This window comes from Procambarus clarkii, chromosome 7 (genome assembly GCF_040958095.1).
Source record: "Procambarus clarkii isolate CNS0578487 chromosome 7, FALCON_Pclarkii_2.0, whole genome shotgun sequence".
Classification (NCBI taxonomy): domain Eukaryota; kingdom Metazoa; phylum Arthropoda; class Malacostraca; order Decapoda; family Cambaridae; genus Procambarus; species Procambarus clarkii.
The window spans coordinates 55,128,414-55,150,150 of NC_091156.1; the positions used below are offsets into that span (position 1 = coordinate 55,128,414).

Here is a 21,737-nt window from a genome sequence, read left to right on the forward strand (position 1 = left end):
CTGCGTGTCCTAACCGGTATACCCCTAATCTACCTGCATTACTGGCAAGGAATGACTAGATTTAATTAATGGGTTATCGGGTAAAGAACACTTCCCTTATTGTTGACGAAGATCGTGATGATGATGGGAGTTTGTAACTCACATAACCCTGCGTCTAGTGGAATATAATTGTGTAGCTACAAGCATTTTCCAAGCGAGACTTGTTGATGTTAAAATTAACAGTGTTTGCCTCCTTCCCGGCTTGAGAGACGTATCTCTCTCGCTAGTTCCTATAATGTCCTTTTATTGACAATGGGAGGCAGACTTTAATTTTTTAGTAATTATATTCGTTCCAGTCATATAGAATATGTTTCCTTAATTCTAATGCATAGACTGGTGTTTTAAGTGATTCACATTATTATTAGCTGGTAAATTTAATTGCGACGAGGCAGTGATATCTCGTTTTTCTCGAGGAAAATTTCACAGCAATCTCGTTTCTATGAATGAATTTGTTAGTACAAAAACAGCAGCAATATTAACTGAATATTGTATTAAAGGTTAGTAAATGGTGTCGGTTCTTCTGATCTTCATCTTAAATATTCAGAAGATCTATAAAGTAAATCTTCAGAAAACATTAATAAACATCCACATCCAACAAACTGTGGTGTGGCCAGATAATGAAGCGATACTGCAATTGAAATGCAACTATAAGAGCAAAATGCTCTATGTCAGTAACAACTCTAAAGTAATTAGAGACTTATCATTTGGATACAAACTCTGATAGTCCCAACTAAGGAGAAACCAGCTGATAATCTATCTAAAGGACTGACATTAAAGCAAATAACTAAAGCCGAGATGTGGTTCCATGGGCTTCAGTGGATAGTCATTTACAAGTGCATAGTGACCAATGTCACTGTTCTCACTGAGATCCCAGCCTCACTTGACTTCAGTAATTGACTGTTCTCGGTGCTCTGCTCTGAATAAAATACTCAGTGTAACCGAAAATGTGTTTGATTTCTTGCAGAAAGTAGGTATCAAGCACAAATAAATAGATTATTAAGAGCACAAGGTGCTCCTAAGTACTGGGTCAAACATGCACAAGTGTAAACCTAGAGTGAGGACTATGAAACTTCTCAGGAAAAAATATAAGTGACTTAAATCTCTGGATTGACCCAGACAATCAGAACGTTCTGCATTGCGGGGGAAGATTACAGCACACAGACGTTGATCCTGAAGTAAACAACCTCAGTTCCTCCCCCCGGAGTCTTTAGATAAGTAGATTGCTTGTGCTTTACTTTCACGACCACTGCGCACTCCATGGTGGGGTACTGGCTTCCCTAAGGTTCCCAAACTGTTAAGTCAATTTTTAAATCCTGCAATTCTTAAATCCTGTCTGCCTGAGGTGCGATGCTCGGTGTGTCCGTTCCCTGGACCTCCACTACATCCTAGGGACGTGAACTGCACCTTCATATTTTTGAGACCACTGTGGTAGACATCACAGGAGCTATTATCCTAACAGGCACCAGGGATAAAGTCCCTGTTAAGGCTGTTAAGGCCTTTATACTTGTGCCACCACTCGAGGAGCTCACCTGGAAGTGACTCCCCCAATGAATGTTGAATCATTCATCCAGGCCTACCACAGGTTTGCTGTATGTAGATCCTGCCCCAAGTTGATGATATGCGATAACGGGTCTAGCTTGGTGACTGGTGAAGCATGCCTATTGTAGGTCTGGCACCACCCAGTTGTTCAGGCTGCCCTGAATCAATGGCAGTGACACTGGCAATTTTACCACCCAGAGAACTGTGACACGGGTGTTCTACGAGAGGATGGTAGGGACAGTGAAACGCTGTCTAAGGAAAAAACTCTGCACTACCAGAAAATAGATCTCCATGAACTCCAAACCGTTGTCACAGAAATTAAGTCCCGAGTCAATAACCGACCACTGACTTCTCTCCGACGACAACTCACAACACGAGCCTGTTAGTCCATCTCATCTGATGTATGGAGGATCTCTCATCCCTATTGCCTCCCTCACTGATGAAGAACGTAGAGATCCTTCAAACGTTGGGGAAAATGGTTTACCTCGGAGTTATAAACACCTGTCACAGGTAATCAGTCGGTCGAATGAATTTTGGACAAGGAAGAATTAACTGTTCTGCGTGAGTATCACAATGGGACTACCAACCCCTATAACCGAATTCACTTTCAACCATGGCGATGTTGTTCTAATGGACAGCAACAGCTACTGTTCACCCACACAGCCAGGGTACCTTGACGATAGTAAAAGTAAAGTGTAAAGGCACCACTAGCCTCAAGGCATTATAAAAGTTAGTACCACTGGAGTTGACTGGAGAAGAAGTCGCCAAGAGACCTCCAATACTGGACGTCCATCCTGTACGTACTGGTGCACAGGAGTGCAAACTAAAACTAAAACAATATTTAAAAAATTCTGAAAAGGAGTAATGAAGTGTTCCGCTAGTCCTAAACAGTGGGTTCCGATCCATATTTCTTTTCCCTGGAATTATGTGGGAAATTTCCCATACAATATTTATTTATAATTATTATATTTTACTTAACTAAATATACATCAGGAAAAGATAGTTTCTGTTGCTGTGTAGTGTTACGGCCCTCTGGGGTCGCAACTGGGTTCTTTCTCTGATGTTGTTAGAGTTAGGGTATCCGGCCCCAAGCTAGTAGTGGCTTTCAAGGGGTGTGTTCCATAACGCAAGTAAATTAAAGGGAAAGGGATAAAACTGCTCTCTATTAAGTATATATTAGCACCACCACCATAAATAAATATATAAACAGTCACACACTGTTATTATTACTACACTTATTTACAATCACTTGTCTTCCTCCAAAGACTCAAGACGTTCACGGTGCTCAAGACGAATAGCCCTGGTTCTCTTTTTGTGGCCTCTAGACGAATCCTTAGATTCTCATAACGAGTCTACCCCGGCCACCGGCCAGCCAAATCACAGTCCCACTGGGTGCACCGTCGTGGAGGCCGTCAACCACAAATCCAGCCTTTAGCTGGCAGGTTCCAATCAGCAACGCTGCATAGGCAACTCCACGACCGATACTAGGGTTGCGAGCCCTACACAGGAGCCTCGTGTGATTACACAGATCACTCTCCTCACCACAACACCCCAGTGACTAGTCTTCTCCACCAGTCAGTCCCGGGTACGACAAATCCTCAACTGCCACGTCACAGGCAGGCTAACACAACAGTGTTCATCCGGGGGGTGACTCACAGCTTCTACAGCAAAAGCGTGGAGGTTCTACGGCTGCCTTGGGTAGACTGTTCCAACGTTCATTACAGCAGTCCCAGGTAGACTCTGTAATCAGACACGTCATCAGTACCGGTTACACTCTAGGGCATCTCACTTACCGGCTTAGACACAAACGCCCACCTATCCACTCCATAGATGGCGTTGCTGTCTAAGCGTCACCTCACCAGAGGTCAGCAGCGGCTGTGTTATGAGCTGATCAGGACGGGAAACTAGCCCTTGTGGCTGGTATTTCTCGTCCTCACTAGAAGGCGTCGTCCATTTGGAGGGGGTTTCGGGAGCTGACCCACAGATGGCGTGGTCGTCATTGCTCCGGGCTCGGAAACTGGACTCGGGTCCGTAACATGTAGAACCATCAAAACAAAATTAAAGTTAAGTTTATCTTCAATAGGAAGAAATGTAAATAATTCCTCCACTCATTGTGGAGAAAATGTGACCGCCACGTCACAAACATGTAGAGTACAGAGCGTATTTGTGTCTATACATAAATATTTAATTCATAGAGTCTGGTTACGGTTTTCAGCATAAATTAAATTAACAAAATAAATAAAAGCTGAAATCATTTTAAAGAAAGTAAAATTTAAATACCTCTCCTCTGGGATTGGGATAAAATTTTAAATGGGCAGGAGCGCTCCTTGACTGAGAAAGGAGACTTGCCATATTACACTTAACCCAAATGGAACACATTCTAAGGGAGTACCTAAGTAACAGAAGACAGCGAGTCACTGTGTGGGGTGAGGTCTCAGATTGGCGAGATGTCACCAGTGGGGTCCTGCAGGGTTCAGTCCTTGGATCCATACTATTTCTTATATATGTCAATGATCTCCCAGATGGTATAGAATCATTCCTACCATTGTTTGCTGATGCTGCAATAATTATGAGGAGGATTAAGACGGAGGAAGACAGTATGAGACTACAAGATGACCTAGACAGAATGCATGAATGGTCAACAAATGGCTACTAAAGTTCAACCCCAAGTATATGTTAGGTAATGAAACTAGGCAGTGGAAACAGGACAGACACAGGATACAGAATGGGAGATGAAGTCCTTCATGAAACGAACGGAGAGAAAGATCTAGGTGTTGATATCACACTAACCCTGTCTCCTGAAGCACACATCAAAAGAATGACATCTGCGGCGTATGCGAGGCTGGCTAACATCAGAACTGCCTTCAGGAACCTGTGTAAGGAATCATTCAGAACCTTATATACCACATATGTATGACCAATCCTGGAGTATGCGGCCCCAGCATGGAGCCCGTACCTTGTCAAGCACAAGGCGAAGCTGGAAAAAGTTCAGAGATATGCCACTAGGCTAGTCCCAGAACTAGGAGGCATAAGTTAGGAAGAAAGGCTGCGAGAAATGCACCTCACGACATTAGAAGACAGAAGAGTAAGGGGAGACATGATCACTACAGAAAATTCTCAGAGAATTGACAGGGTAGATAAAGATAAACTGTTTAACATGGGTGGTACGCGAACATGGGGACACAGGTGGAAACTGAGTACCCAAATAAGCAACAGGGACGTTAGAAAGAACTTTTTTAGTGTGAGAGTAATTAACAGATGGAATGCATTAGGCAGTGATGTGGTGGAGGCTGACTCCATACACAGTTTTAAACGTAGATATGATAGAGCCCAGTAGGCTCAGGAGTCTGTACACCAGTTGATTGACAGTTGAGGGGAGGGATCAAAGAGCCAAAGCACAAACCCCGCAAGACCAATTAGGAGAGTACACTTGCTGCAGGGCTGGAGTTTTGAAGAGTATTAAGGTTCTATGGTACACTCCGCTGATTGACCTCTTCTACAATAAGGGAAGTGCCTAGTTCCATTTCTGATATAGTTATAGGAAGTGGCCCTTCTTAGTTTACCAGCCTGATATGGTTATGTGGCATGATCAACCAGCATCCACTGATGGGGTAAGTATTCCCGATAATAAATCACCCTAATTCGTGTTTTAATAATTCAATAAATTTTCTATGCATTACTGCAATGTATATTGTAGGCAGGCTGGCGTCCAGACTGAGAGCAAGACCGTATAGCAAAGCAACGCCTTAAATCCAAATTCTAAACTTAATTAACAGATTTTTTTAAGATTAGTTATTTATGGTTTTAAATATAATCCCCCCCCCCTCCCCCTCCCCCCCAAGTGTGTAAAGAATCAGTTGTGCAGACTGATTAAGTCCACTACTTTTAATAAAATAAATTTATAATGTAATTAAATATATAATTAACCAAAATTTTAAATAATTATTCATATAAAATTAAACTTATTAAATATTGCTCTCATAAGTAAATTCTACAGTCCTTCCTTGGTGTCCATGGGAAGAGGTGGGTCTGACTAAAGGTGTCCATAGGAAGAGGTGGGTCAGACTAAAGGTATCCATGGGAAGAGGTGGGTCAGACTAAAGGTATCCATGGGAAGAGGTGGGTCAGACTAAAGGTGTCCATGGGAAAGGTGTGTCTGACTAAAGGTATCCATGGGAAGAGGTGGGTCTGACTAAAGGTGTCCATGGGAAGAGGTGGGTCTGACTAAAGGTATCCATGGGAAGAGGTGGGTCTGACTAAAGGTGTCCATGGGAAGAGGTGGGTCTGACTAAAGGTGTCCATGGGAAGAGGTGGGTCTGACTAAAGGTATCCATGGGAAGAGGTGGGTCTGACTAAAGGTGTCCATGGGAAGAGGTGTGTCTGACTAAAGGTATCCATGGGAAGAGGTGGGTCTGACTAAAGGTGTCCATGGGAAGAGGTGTGTCTGACTAAAGGTATCCATGGGAAGAGGTGGGTCTGACTAAAGGTGTCCATGGGAAGAGGTGGGTCTGACTAAAGGTGTCCATGGGAAGAGGTGGGTCTGACTAAAGGTGCCCATGGGAAGAGGTGGTTCTGACTAAAGGTGCCCCATGGGAAGAGGTGGTTCTGACTAAAGGTGCCCATGGGAAGAGGTGGTTCTGACTAAAGGTGCCCATGGGAAGAGGTGGTTCTGACTAAAGGTGCCCCATGGGAAGAGGTGGTTCTGACTAAAGGTGCCCCATGGGAAGAGGTGGTTCTGTCTAAAGGTGCCCCATGGGGAGAGGTTGGTCTGACTAAAGGTTCTGATACTCTTGCTTGCTAGAGTTAGTTGCCATTATTAATCTGATAAAAATGCAACATGTCTTTAGGGTCCCAAACTACTCCATACGTACTGCTCTGTTTAACAATTCCTCCATCATATATTTATGGCTCAGACATAACCAGACTAACCACTTGTGGATACTGACCATCTTAACTCAAGGCTGCCTCCCTTCTGCCCATCTCCCACCTTTCCCAACCTGCCTGTCAGCTAGCCTGCCAGAGTGCGTTCTAGCTAGCCTGCCAGCCATCCTGTCGGCCTACCTACCAGCCTGTCTGCCAGCTTACCTACTGTTCTGCCTACCAGCCTGCCTGCCAGCCTGTATGCCGTTCTGCCAGCCTACCTACCGATCTGCCTGCGAACCTGTTTGCCGTTCTCCCAGCCTGCCTGCTAGATACCCTGATATTAGGACAAACATTAAGCAGGTTAGCCTAATTTCCGTCCTGCCATCTAGGCTGCCATTCAACCTGTCAGTCTCCTAACTTGTCTGCCGTCCTACCTGCCATCTTTCCATTCTGCCAGCTTCCCTGACCTCATGTCAGCCTGCCTGAGGGGGAATCTGGCTCTAGTTTAATACTGATAAAGTGTATAATTCTATAAATGCAAATAAAAATAATTCTAATATAGCTCGAAGGACCAGAATGCGTTGTTAAATGAGAGAACCAGTGACTTATTGATCTCTATGATTATATGTAATAAATTCTAATATTCTATTCTGCAGTGACTAAATTCTATACAATCTAGATACAGCTTCCCATGACACATCTTGGGGGGTATTCTATGAGATTAATCTACATGCAACATATATTATGTAATAATAATAATGATAATATGTACACACATAGATAATGATAAAAACTTGTAATGCAAAAATACTACTGCATGATAAAGATTATTAAGTAATCAATGCAATATAGTATGTATTTACTCTCAATAATTAAAAGGTACTATCTACAATGAAAACTGATTAAATTTCAGCTGTGACAGAGGGACGAAGGTGGAGTCCAATCTCTACAACAGTTTGGAAACAGCTTGAGATTGTGTTCCTTGGAACACGTGAGTATATGAGTCACACGCTTCCTCAGTGGTGTTGCCCCAGGCCGCAATAATTAAATTCCATAATTTCCACTCCAAATTAGTATTCACACACATAAATGCAATATCTAAATATTTGGAGGGGTGGAAACAACTCTTACATGGGGTTTATTTTATCGCCTGCAGCGTCACGATATGGCACCTATATTAATTATTATTAGAGCTTAAAATAATAATACAAAAGGTAAAAATGCCTGCCGAACTGGTGTCCGTGATTCTGATAAGATGCGTCCTCAATCTGAAGCCCGATGATGTACGGATGCTTGCTAGATTGTGGGATTTGTAAGGACCGCTTCGGAACACCGTATTGCCAGTTGATCAAAAATGGCGAGTCCCCTTCCCTCTCGGGACGTGTATGCTCGATAGCTCCCAGTCGGGGCCCCAACCATAAAATATATTTAATTATTTGAAGTTTAAAAGGGAAGGAAGTGTTTATGACGAATATTTACGTCATACATAAATGCATCATGTAGTAATATATTTTCTCGTAGTGCTAGTCTGTTAATGTAGGCTGCACAAATAAAACGACAATCCTTTGGAGGTGAAAATCCTTTTAGATTATAATATTATTTACTGGCACAGCTATCAAGCTTGGTAAAGAAAATCCAGTAAACTGTTGTATACTAAATAAAGTAAACCTATTACTAAATAATTATCCTTGATAACGGAAAGTAAATGGTTGGACTTCTATTACATCTACAGATATGTGGAAATTTATTCTCCGTGGGTGGCTGACGCAACACTGCCACAATTCTAGGAGAAATTACATGATGTTTCACATCCTAATGCAATGAATTCTGTGATACTAAACTACGGATTAGTAGTGTTAGTTAATTACTACGTTTAGTACAGGAAATACATCCCATTGTACTAAGGATTAGTAAATGAGTATTAAATGAGTGTGAAGTGTGTGTATACAAGAAATACATCCTATTGTATTAGGGATGAGAATAACTGTTGGAAATTTCCAACACTGCCTGTCGTTCTGTCGACCATCAAAGCCTGTTTACCCTCCTCCAAGTGTGCCTGCAGTCCTGCCATCCTGCTAGCCTGCCTGTCATTATAGCAGCGTGTCTCACAGACTGATCGCCAATCTTTCAGCTTCCTGCCTGACGTCCTAACAGCCTGTATGCCTTCCTGACAGCCTACCTGCTATCTTGCCTGCAATCCTGTCAACTTTCCTGCCATCTTGTCAACCTTACTGCCATCCTGTCAACCAGTCTTTCGACCTGCCAGCCTGTTTCCGTTCTTCCTTCTCTCCTGCCAGCCTACCTGCCAGCTTACGTGCCGTACTGCTAGCCTGCCTGCCGTCATGACAGACTGCTTGCCATGATATCAGTGTGCCTCACAGCCTGTCAGCCAATCTGCCAGCCTTCCTGCCAGTCTGCAGGACGTCCCGCCTGCCACTTAATCTGCTGTCCTGCAAACCTGCCTCTCATTCTTCCCGCCTGAATCATGCCTCCCAGCCTGCTTGCAATCCGGCCTCCCAGACTCCATGCCATCCTGTCAACCTGCCAACCATTTTGCAAACCTACCAGCCTGATTGTCATTCTGCTTCACCTCCTGCTTTCTGGCTATTCTGCAAGCCTGTCTTCCTTCCTGATGGCCTACCTTCCAGATCGCTTGCCTCTATGTCTGCCTTTCTGTCTCCCTGCCTATAATCTTGCCTTCCTGTCAGCCTGACTGCCTGCTTGCCTATTTTCTTGAATGTCGGGCTAGTTTACTGACTAACTTGCGTGGGGGCGACTGCTGGTGTGGGTGGAGTTGTTCAATTTATTTAGATACTTCGTAATACAGGTGTTCACTTCTTTGTTTATCCATAGTTTACTGAGGCTTGCACCATATTCTCCAATTCTTTGTGCGCTGGGTGCAGTTTCTGCAGTGGGTGAGAGGTCTAAGTGTGTATGAGTTCATCACACTTGTCTTGCATCATCCACACACATACACACCCATGATTGTTGGTGTCGTGTAGACGTCAGTAGTGAAGGTGGCGTCTCTGGTCTTGACGAATACGTCGAGGAGAGGGAATGCACAGTCGATACGAAGATCATTTGTGAACTGGAGTACTGAGGACTCGGTAAAAATTGAGACTCATGGATCACATCCGCATGGAATGTAAAATGGGACAAATGGAAAATTTTTACTTTGCTCATGTGTATCATGTAAATGGAAATGTGAAACCAAAATACTCCGTAATCCCAAATGTCAAAGTTAATGAGTTTTTTCAGGGTGGTTAACCCAATACTATAATACATAGTTTGAAAGTGAAGAGGCTACAGGCATTATTGTGTTGAAGACTATACATTCTCATATATAATGTATACGAGAATCGGAGATCTACAAGTGAGTTTATTGCTTAACGTTAATTATCATTTCAACAAAGAATTTCCATCAGCACACTGGGATTTGAATTTTAGATTATTAAGGTCAGCCCTAATTGCACAATAAAGTTATGTAGACATACAAGTGTAAACAGATCACTACCAGTGTTTGGTTGATGTTATACTATGTAGCCAGCATTTGAGTAAGAATATATAATTATGTTGACCAAACCACACACTAGAAATTGAAGGGACGACGACGTTTCTGTCCGGCCTGGACCATTTTCATGTACATTCACTTCCTTTCCTACCATCATCCTCTTCAGAAAAATATTCTTGTTTCTCTTCCTCCGCGCTCTACGCATCAGCGACCCTCTGGTTCTTGATTCTGAAATTTCCTTTATCTACAAATCATTCTCTCGCCTTGGTTACCCGTTTTATTTTATCAACTGTGTCTATTCTCAAGCTAAACAAAATTTCTTTCATCCTATACCTACTTCCAACACAATTAGCACTGCTCTGCCTTCCTTTTATTTCTGAACTCAAAACTCCTACTAATACCTTTCGTCCTCTTGACATAAAGCTCGCCTTTCGACAAACTAACACTCTTCGTAGCAATCTAGTTCACACTGCTCCTCCTGCTGCTGGTGTCTACTCTATTCGCTATTCGTTTTGTCCTCTCCAATACTTTGGTGAAACTATCCGAACACTAAATGACAGACAAAAGGAACACAAAAGAAGAGTAAAGTCCGCAGACACAAACAATGCTCTCTTCTGTCATGTTAGAGATCCTAATCATCCTATTCATTGGTCTTCCTCTAAAATAAACTTTCCTACCTCTACACAGACGCCGTCTTGTCGAATCGGCTCTGATACACAACCTAGTCCTGGCTTTGTTGCTGTTGACTCTTCCCTTTCACAGTATGTACTCAAATGGCTTACACTTTCTAACAAACGTGACCTAACATAATCCTACCCTTCTTTTTTTATTTTTGTTTTTTTCTCTTACGATCCCTTTCTTATTCCTATTATTACACCCTTTATTAAACCTTACCTTCCGTACCTTTTGCCTTGCTCTTATCTTCCTCTAAGATTTCCATCTCCTCATTTCTCTCTTGCCTACTTAATGCCCTTGCCTCCCGCGTCTCATCACAATCGACTTGATAATGGTCCAGGACGGACCGAAATGTCGTCGTCGCTTAAATTTCTAGTAAGTGGTTTGGTCAACATTTTTCAGCCACGTTATTATGACTCATCATCTGAATATATTATTATACATGAATAAATGGATCCAGATAATATGTGCATAGAGATAGATGTTATACTCACCTGACAATCACTGTAACGTCAGATTACAGGCCGAAGGCACAACTTGAGGATTCCTGCGGTCCCTTTCTGCCTCATTAACTCAAACTTCAAGACATAGTCAGTAATGATTATAAATTGTCAGGTGAAGGGCATTGTAGTTGCATAAGTATATCAAGTTAATATTAGGAGAGAGGTAAAGTGTTCAGTCAATCCCTCTTATACCGACCCAATAACAGGGATTTAGGTATCCATATGATGCAGACGAAGGGCTGCTCGCTGCTCCAGCCCATTCTCCCATACGTTTCTAACGTACTAAACTGATGAACTAAATTACCTGAAATTACCCTACACGAGGACCCACTAACAGAAAACAGGGTACGAACATTTTGCGAGCCGCTGCGATTTATAGTGCTTCAGTTTTTGGCCTAAGTAACTCTATGTCAAATTTCGATATAATTTTGGAGCAGCAAGCAACCCATTCCTTAACATTTTCTATGTTTACACATTTACCAGTGGTCATACTTATTAATAATTATCTTGATAACATAATTCTTTATAGTTTGATAATAAATTTAATGTTGTTACGGTGCCCTCTCCTATTTCTTTCGTTTGCCTGCTTTAAGAGTCATATCAGCTCACCCTACTGATTCTCTGAGGTTCAGGGAGTCTATTGATATATGTGGCGACCAGACCGGCTGCCAGTTAAGGGAGAAAGTTACATTATAAGTTGTAAGTAAGGGGAAATTGGCGCCCTGTTATAAAATGAAAGAGTATCCCCCTACTGCAGATATGACGTTTTGGAAGGGACACTAGCCGATCGCGGATTGGCCGACTTAGGTCGCGGGCGACCAATCAGGGCCCGCCATGACGTCACCGAGTGCCCCGGCAACGCCAACGTCAGAGTTGACCTGACCGTGAAGGCGAGAGGACGCACCTCGGTCAGCTCTCAAGGATTTGAGGCTCTACAAGCCTTTCTTAGTGGATTAGAGCTGGCTATCGCAGCCCATCTTATGTATTGGAGACCCCGCGCTTCTTGGAAGCAAAAAGGAACCAGGTTTATTGTGCAAAAGAGTGCCAAACGTGGAAAATATTCGGCGACGACAATGGGCGGCGACGCTGGACGTTGAGGGCCTGGAAAGGTGTGGCGGGCAGGCCTAGCTGTGACCGGGTCACATCCACTGAGGGTTTTGGAAGGACGACACCGTTCCTAGGACAAGGAGCAACGCCTTGTGGAAGGGGCGAGTGTGGGAAAATAGTGATTAGCTCAGTGCCCATCGATGAACCAGGATTGGGGTAGCTGAATCTCAGGGATTGGAACGGCGACGACGCGAAGGCTCCACGACACCTGAGGACCTGTGGAACGTTCCTGGATTGTCAAGGATCGACTCAGGAAGCGTGGAAACCTCACACCATCGAGGGACAGGCGTTGTGAGCCAGGAATGTAAGGTAGATCATTTTCCCTCCCATTACCCCTTGTGTGAGTAGGCTAGATAGGCCACAATATTCACTTATGTATGTGGCAATAGGACATTAATACTTTAGTAGTAGAATAGGCTGCAAGGCAGCTTGTGTCCAGGACTGTCAGAGGGGACAGTGTGTATGGATGGCAGGACAGTGAAGAAGAGGCGCCGACGTGGTGAAGAGGCCCTCCTGTGAGAGAGTGTGGGACTCCTGTCTTTCTGCCCAGTTGAAGGAGTGTTGGAGGTCGTGGAAGAAGAGGCTGACGATCTCCAGACTTATTAATCCTTATTTTCATATTCATGTATTACTTGTGATTGTATGTGTGTTCATGTAATTTGCGTCAGTAAATTCACACATTTTATCACTGTGTTTAAGTGTGCCTCTATTATAATATTTCTCTATGAGCATACACGAAGGTTATTATAGTACCACCTATGGAACACTACGTTCTCTATAGAAGTTCTTATTGCCTGGAGAGTGGTAAAAGCAGCACAGACTTATATAAAAGTGTACCCTTAGCCATCCGATCAGTATCAGTGCCTGAATGGTGGCAACTAGTAACGTGGTGGCTAGAGAGAGGTAAAGCCACACAGACCTTCCTGGGAGAGTACCCTGGGCCGACAGTCCAATAGCAGATCTATGGGAGTAGCAACCTTCTGGCAACAAACAATACATAATACACCCACTGAACTGCATTGCTGGGGTGCAGATATAATAACCCAGCTGGCGACCTTGTTAAGAAGAAGATAGAGAAGACAGGCGGGAAAGGAGTTGTTCCTGCAACCTTTTTGTCTGGCAGGCAAGACTCAGGGAGGTTATGGTTATAAGGTAAGCCTGAGTCTTCCTTCACTCCTCCATGGGTCTAGGCTGGAACTGTTAACAGTAGTTTCCCCCGTGTTTGACTGAAGGGCTTCCAGGGTGAATCAGTGGCACCCCTTTTGTGGTGGAAGCAAAGACCTGCGGAGGTGGGCATTGTTGGTCCTCTCCTGTGTGACCAAGGAGACTCCGGTGAATCCCGGGAGTCGGAGGGGCTGAGTATTCAGCATTTGAACCCCTAGCAGCTGAGTGCTAACAGAGCCCCGCCCCCCCCCTCCGTGACAATGTGTACATAATTGTGATTATTGTGCAGCAGTGAATTGTGTCAAATGTGGAAAGATCAGACTGTTTTAAATTTCAAATAATACAAATCGTGTTTGTCACGATTCAATTGTTGACTTTATTTTATTAATTAGGCTATCGTTCGGGTGTTAAAATATCTAAATTCAAGATACTGTATTGTGTTGATATTATTTAATGGTAAAGCTTACTCTACCTGTTATTTCTCCCTACCACGTGGAAAAATCTTTCCCTCATTAGAAACTTATAGAAAGAGTTTACAAGATTTTTGTCACTGATGCGGTTTCTCCAATTTTTATTGACAATAATTTTTTTATTACTTTATATGCAACAGTGGAAATATTTTTATCTTAAATTGTAACCCACTTATTGAATACTTGACCCTAAAACAATTATTTAACTTAAAGGTAAAAAGGATAATTAATTGTTGGAGTAGTTGCCCAGTAGTACATGTTCTATATCTACTACTTCTATAGACAAACTGACTTTTAACTCTGGGAGGCAGTAAAGTTGCTAGCTTTCTCACTCCGTGTAGCCAAGTATACTTTAACAGACACGTGTAGCTAAAATAACAGGTAACATAGCATGTATTATATATACCTAATAACAATGAAACATCTCCAGGTATATAGTATATTGGCACCCACGAAAAACCCGTTACAAAGTATACTATTTCTGAAATCAGTGGTATACATCCGTCCCTTTAAACCACAGCTGGAAATGTAGCAGAATTGCACCTTCAGCTGGTGTATGAAATTTCATGACAACTCTCTGTCGATCATTAAATTAAAGCTATATGGACATAGGGCACCTCTGTTCAATTACTTTATAACTCTTAAGTTATGGTAACTATGCTTACAAACTGCTTATGATCTATTACACTAATCTCTGTGAATCACAAGAAAAACTACAACCTAATGCATGAAGCATATCAAGACATTAGCCTAGTTTCTTGATACGTTATTACATAGACATATAACAGGATTTGTATGTTATTCCAAATTAGGTACTAACATTTCAAAATGCTGCCATCACAAATAAGAATTAACTAATACATTCAATTCCCCATGTATACTTAACACATTACATGCCTACTGGTTAATTTGCATATGCTGACTGTTTACTTAATCATAAACTTTCATTTGCATACTTAACATGCCTCATGTGCTTTTGTAAGTAATCTGTTCTCATCTGGTGTGCAATTTCACCTACGTTAATGAGACTTTGTTATTTTAAATTATGAAGAACAGCCTTGTTCATAACATGATAACACATACCTTGACGAGTTGGATAAGTTGAGGACAGAGTAGATGGAAACAGGTAGGCAGTTGTCCGGTCATCAGGTGATGGATCAGCAGGTGATGGGTCACCAGATGATGGATCAGCATGTGATGAGTCACCAGATGATGGATCAGCAGGCGATGGGTCAGCAGGTGATGGATCAGCAGGTGATGGGTCAGCAGATGATGGGTCAGCAGGTGATGGGTCAGCAGGTGATAGGTCAGCAGATGATGGATCAGCAGGTGATGAGTCATCAGATGCTGAATCTATTAGTATTTGGTCAACTCGTGCTGAAGTAGTTGATGCTGTATCAGCAGGTGCCATGTTAGCAGGCAGATGGACAGTAGATAACGTTTCAACCGGCAAGATATCAGCAAGCACCGTGCCAACAGGCAGAGTGTTAGTAGGAACCATGTCAACAGTCACCATGCCATCAGGCACCATATTAACAAGCTCGGTGTCAGCAGGGGCCGGGAGAGCCAGAGTGTCAGCAGGGGCCTGGAGAGCCAGAGTGTCAGCAGGGACCGGGAGAAGCAGAGTATCAGCCGGTGCCGGGGGAGGCAGAGAGTCAGCAGGGGCCGGGAGAGCCAGGGTGTGGACAAGAGATACCGTAGCAGCCATCACAATAAACAGTCGCAACACAGCAGAAGTCGTCACCAAACTCTGCCTCTTCCTCGCCCTGCTAATCCTGACTTTCTTGTTGTGTTGTTTCCTGTGGCCATTGTGGTGGTGTTGACTCATCTTTGGCTCTGGCCACAACTGCTGCTGCTGTAGAGTACTTATGGATGTGCAGCTTCTTCCTGTGATGCTGCTGCTGTTCTCAGGCACTGCTCTGTCGCCTGGTCTTGCTACAGCTGCTGTACTCATCAGATACTGCTGTTGCTCTTAACAATGTTTTCACTGTAAAAGAAAAAGAGATAAAATATTGCAATTAAATCCAATTTGTATATCAATTGAAAATGCATAACGTATTGCAATGCAATAAGTTATGCATTTTATTAAAGTCTTTATTTCTGGGATAATTTGAACATTTCTTTGAATCAAGTTCCTCTTTGTACCATGACCATCCATAAATAGTACAGTTTTGCATCATGACCATCCCAGCCTATCTGGCGAGTACATCCTTGCATCGTGGCCATCCAAACCTGCCTGGATAGTACATCCTTGGATCATGACGATCCAAACCTGCCTAGCGAGTACATCCTTGGATCATGGCCATCCAAACCTGCCTAGCGAGTACATCCTTGGATCTTGGCCATCCAAACCTGCCTAGCGAGTACATTCTTGGATCTTGGCCATCCAAACCTGCCTGGAGAGTACATCCTTGCATCATGGCCATCCAAACCTGCCTAGCGAGTACATCCTTGGATCATGGCCATCCAAACCTGCCTGGCGAGTACATCCTTGGATCATGGCCATCCAAACCTGCCTGGCGAGTACATCCTTGGATCATGGCCATCCAAACCTGCCAGGCGAGTACATCCTTGGATCATGGCCATCCAAACCTGCCTGGCGAGTACATCCTTGGATCTTGGCCATCCAAACCTGCCTAGCGAGTACATCCTTGGATCTTGGCCATCCAAACGTGCCTAGCGACTATGTTGTATCCAGATTTTTTTTTTAATTAGTTAGTCTCTCTTCCATATTGGTCTCCGAATGCATGATAAAACTGATGAGTTAGCCAAAGTGTTTGCTCATAAAGAAGGAATTGATTACCATCTTGGACTGCCTTTGAGCAGCCTGAGGGCAGTAATATTCCGGGAACATAAAAAAATCTTGTAGACTTGAGGCAAAGTGAAATTCACACCAGTTGCTCCATCTATCATTATTCTATTATGCAGGAAGAACCGCACGTCTATGGGTTATCCAGTAAGGTAAGAAGACTTCTCGATGTTACCACTGATAGGCTTAGCTCGGCTACAAGTACCTCTGGGAGTTTGAAACATCTGCAGATGTAGATTTAACTAAATGTAAACTCTGTCAGCAGAACTACTCGCAATACTTTTCGTCATTATATAATGGAATGTGAAAAAATCGCGGAGTTCAGAGATAACACCTTCAACGGAGTCCAAGAAATGTGTAAGTACTTCATTCATAATGATGTACTGCCGGGAATCTTAGCGAAATATCCAAAATTTGTTTACTGTAGGGAAAACATGCCCATGACTGTAAAACTGCTGCCCAGTTGGGTGGGTGTGGAGCAAGGCTAGTAACTGTGTGACACCATAGATGTAGAGTGCCTTGTATAGTGACTGTTGTGAGCCTCTTGTTGAATCATTTGTGACATAAAATAGAGTATCGATATGTATATGTATTTGTGTAAATGTCTGTATATGTATGCACATGTGTATAAAACATTAACAAATGTTTAACTAGCTTCAACAAATTGTCACTTGTTTAGTTAACGAACTATGGGTTCCTGAATCTTTTATTTATTTATTTATTTATATATATATATATAAGAAAGTACATTGGGGGATAACAGAGAACATACAGTTTAAGTTGAAATTACATTCTTGTAAAGCCACTAGCATGCATAGCGTTTCGGGCAAGTCCTTAAACTAACCTTAGAGCAAATCCTTAAACTAACAGATATTTTTTAGAGAACTAACAGTAAAATTGACAAATAATGTTTAAAGGTACTTTGCATCTTTACTTTACAAGTACAGATGATTTTAAGTAGAATAATAACAGTAAAATTGAGAGAAAGAAAGTTACAGGTACATTGCAAGAATTTTTGACACAAAAGCAGATTAGAATAATACACAATAATAACAATACACAATAATGAACAAGGATTATTAGGTACAATTCGGAAAACATCTCAGGGTTATACATTGGTTCACTGAAGCAAAATATGAGGATCATTACAAGAAATAATGCAGTAGAATATGTACTCAATACAATAACCCTGATATCAGATGATCTAAGATCACAATGGTAAAAAATATGCCTTAAGTACAAAGAATGGGGATTGGGTAGCACTAGAAACAGAGCGACGATAAAGCTCTAGGTAGAAGACTATGAAGATGAAATTAGGTACTTTTTGGTTTTATTTTTGAATAAGGCAAAAGTTGGACAGCTTTTCAATTCATTAGGGAGTGAGTTCCATAGACTAGGTCCCTATATTTGCATAGAGTGTTTACACATATTTAGTTTGACTCTGGGGATATCAAAGATATATTTATGTCTGGTGTGGTGATTATGTGTTCTATTACATCTGTCCAGGAAGAGTTTCAGAACATGGTTTGCACTTAAAAAAAGGGTTTTATAAATGTAATTGACACAAGAGAATGTATGGAGTGAATTTATGTTTAGCATGTTTAGGTATTTAAACAGGGGAACTGTGTGTTGTCTGAAAGCAGAGTTTGTTATTATCCTGAGAGCAGATTTCTGCTGGGTGGTGATGGGCTTGAGATAGTTTGCAGAGGTTGATCCCCAAGCACAGATACCATAGGTAAGATAGGGATAGATAAATGCATAATAGAGTGAAAGGAGAGCAGAGTAGGGTACATAATATCTAATCTTAGAGAGTATAGCAATTGTTTTAGAAACCTTTTTAGTTATGTGTTGTATGTGGGTGCTGAAGATGAGTCTCTTGTCTAGGTATAGGCCTAGGAACTTTCCATCATTTTTATTGCTAATGGGTGTCATTAGTATCATTATCTATCTGAAGCTGAATGGAATTTGTTGATTTGCTTCCAAATAAGATGCAGTAGGTCTTTTCTATGTTTAGTGTGAGTTTGTTGGTTGACATCCATAAGTGGACTTTTTTTAATTCATTGTTTACAACATTATTTAATATGAGTGGGTTGGTGTCAGAGTAGATGAGAGTAGTATCATCAGCAAACAAAATAGGTTTAAGCATGTTAGAGACATTAGTCAGATCATTGAGATATATAAGGAACAGGAGGGGTCCTTGGATGCTGCCTTGTGGCACCCCTATGGTTAGTGGTAGAGTAGAAGAGGTTACATCATTGATGGCTACATATTCGTGTCTGTCACTATGATAAGATCGGATATAGTTCAGGGCAAGGCCATGGATTCCATAATGATGGAGTTTAAGTAAGAGGTAGTTATGGTTAACAGTATCAAAAGCCTTTCTCAGGTCAATGAAGAGTCCAATCGGAAACTCACTTTTGTCAAGGGCTGAGTAGATCAAGTAAAGCAGACTAACAATTGCATCATTGGTACTCTATTGCAGCGGAAGCCAAACTGACAGGGACTTAGTGCATTGAATTTTACGATATAAGAGTAGAGCTGTTTGTAAATACTTTTTTCAAATATTTTGGATAATAAAGGAAGATTTGATATGGGTCTGTAATTATTTATATCTACCGTGTTACCTCCTTTATGAACTGGCGTTACTCTAGCTTTTTTAAGGATGTCAGGGAAGGTATGACACTAGAGATTTATTGAACAGCTAAGTTATGGGTGGTGCAAAGGTATGGGAGGCACTCTTGTACACCATCGTTGGTATTTCACTAATGTTCCCAGCTTTGTTTTTAGTGAGTGAATAATGGACACAACATCTGTAGGACTGATCGGTGAGAAGAGAAGAGAGTTTGGATAGCTACCTGAAAGATATGTGGTAACATGTGTCTGGGTGTGAGGGAATCTAGCCTCAGCAAGTTTTCCTAGTTTCTAGATTAGGCTAGTCGCTCTAGGGACTCTAGAAACTGAAGCTTTCAAACTAACATATACTTGTGGGGTGTTGAATGAAAGCTTATGTTAAGGACTGTCGTTTGGGCCTGGTTAGAGGCCTGTGATTGCTCTGTAGAGAGAATTACAGAAATTTCCCTGTTTCTGTGAAATAGGATGTGAGGTGAGAGTGAAGTGGTATGTGAGGTACTTCACTCTCAAACCGTTAGAGGTGGGGGGAAAGTGGGGTGACCGTTGCCCCCCCCCCCACCATGTGAGAAAGTGCGCCCCTTGTCTTTAGGCCTCCCCCTCCTTGTGACGTCACGGGACGCCTGAGGGTGATTGGGGTAGGCATGTCTGCTCCGAGCTGTGTTTTGGGCGCGAACAGCTGAGATTGGAAGCAGCATGAGGGAACAGTGCCGGCTTCGTGCTGATTGGTCAAGACAAAGTTGGGGGGAGGTATGGGCATTTTGAGTTTCCGTAGCCCGCGAAATCGTCAGTTTGAGCCAGGTAGTAGGTGGACGAGCACGTAGCTGGGTGGAGGGGGGAGACTCCCCACCTCCAGCCACGTTAATTGCGGACGTTACCGTGTTGTCCAGCAGGGATGGCACTCCTGCCATCCCGGGTTGTGTCTAGGACCAATTTTCGTGAAATTTGGGGCCGATGAGGTACGGAAGGACCAGTAAAATAGCCTCAGAGACAGTGGGCACCCATGAAGCAGCTGGCAGAGCCTCATGGTGTAACAGGTGGTTCAAATAACCAGTCTAGTGTTGATGGACAATTGGCGGAATACGGGCAGGGCCTCCTAGTGTAATTGTTGTGAGATTACAGGCCCCTGTTGGACTTTGAATTCCGCCAGGCGGCGTCAGTGTGGGGACGCCGCCGGCCATTGTCACCCCAGTGTAGAGCAAGGCAGGCTCTGGTTTGATGGAGTTGTTGGTGATTCCCCATCCACGTGTGTATGCCCGGGGGCCACCCTCAGGCCACCCGCGCGCCGCCTACCCCCCCCCCCCTCCCCCTCTCAGCTCGGGAGGGGCGCTGTGGGAAACGCGGTGGGCCACATGCCATGGCCGCCCCCTTGGGCCACTTTCCCGGGACAGCCTAGGGCCACATCTTGTCGAGACACGAGGAGCAAGCTAAGTGTTGACAGCCAGTGAGGTAGTGACCTGGGAAATGAGTGAAATTAAAGGAAAACGTGAGTACAATAGTCAGTGTAACAGGGTCTCAGTATTAGTGGAAATTCACGGTAAAGCTGTGTTGTTCCATAGCCCTTCCAGGCTAGGGAAGCAGCTGAGAGACAGCTGTCTGTAGCACATCCATGTGACTGGTCGAGAGTACCTGGAGATAGATGTTGTACACGACCACACTGTAGTTATATATATATATATATATATATATATATATATATATATATATATATATATATATATATATATATATATATATATATATATATATATATATATATATATATATATATATATATATATATATAAGTGTGTAGACTGACTCGAGTATGGACCGGTCAGTGTAGAGATTTACCATATAAGTGATCGAGCCTGCCGATTCTATATATAATCGTTCAGACTTGATTAATGCCATAGAGTACCGCATATAAATTATAATCATTAGAGGTAGGCAGGCCAGGTTGCAGGGATGTCAGTGTGTACCCTGAGGTCTGTGTAGTTAGTTACATTTACCTGATGATATAATATTCATTGATTATGTGAATGCCATTTCTATATGTTCATTTGCATGTTTATGTACTGTGTTGTGTGGTGAGTCAGTAGATGTGATTGCTGACTGATTGCCTAATGATGTCATTAGCCTGGGGGGTATGCTGACGGCATCATTATGTTGCAGGTTTGTGCAGTGTTGTTATCAGTTTATTTGATATTATTGCCATGGGAGCTGTGTTGAGGGTTTAAGGGACCTCTAGGATTATTCAGGGGAATTCACAGTACTTAATGAGAGCAGGCAGTTGATTGGTTAATTGCCTTGCTGAGGTAAGTGTGTGCTCACAGTAGTCCTTTGCAACGGTTGCAAGATAAGGCGGGCAGTAATATTGGTATACTCTTGTGTTTTGCACAACCATGTGTCATTATTGAGTGGGCACAGTAATTAACGAGTTGCAGTAG

At 42.7% G+C, this 21,737-nt stretch overlaps 1 protein-coding gene across 1 annotated transcript; it reads right to left on the bottom strand.

The window, feature by feature from the left end:
* Nucleotides 1–14,904: 14,904 nt before the first annotated feature.
* On the bottom strand, nt 14,905–15,825 carry LOC138358254 (mucin-7-like). The gene has a single exon (XM_069316034.1). The coding sequence runs from the start codon at nt 15,823–15,825 to the stop codon at nt 14,905–14,907; it is 921 nt and encodes a 306-aa protein (XP_069172135.1).
* Nucleotides 15,826–21,737: the final 5,912 nt, after the last annotated feature.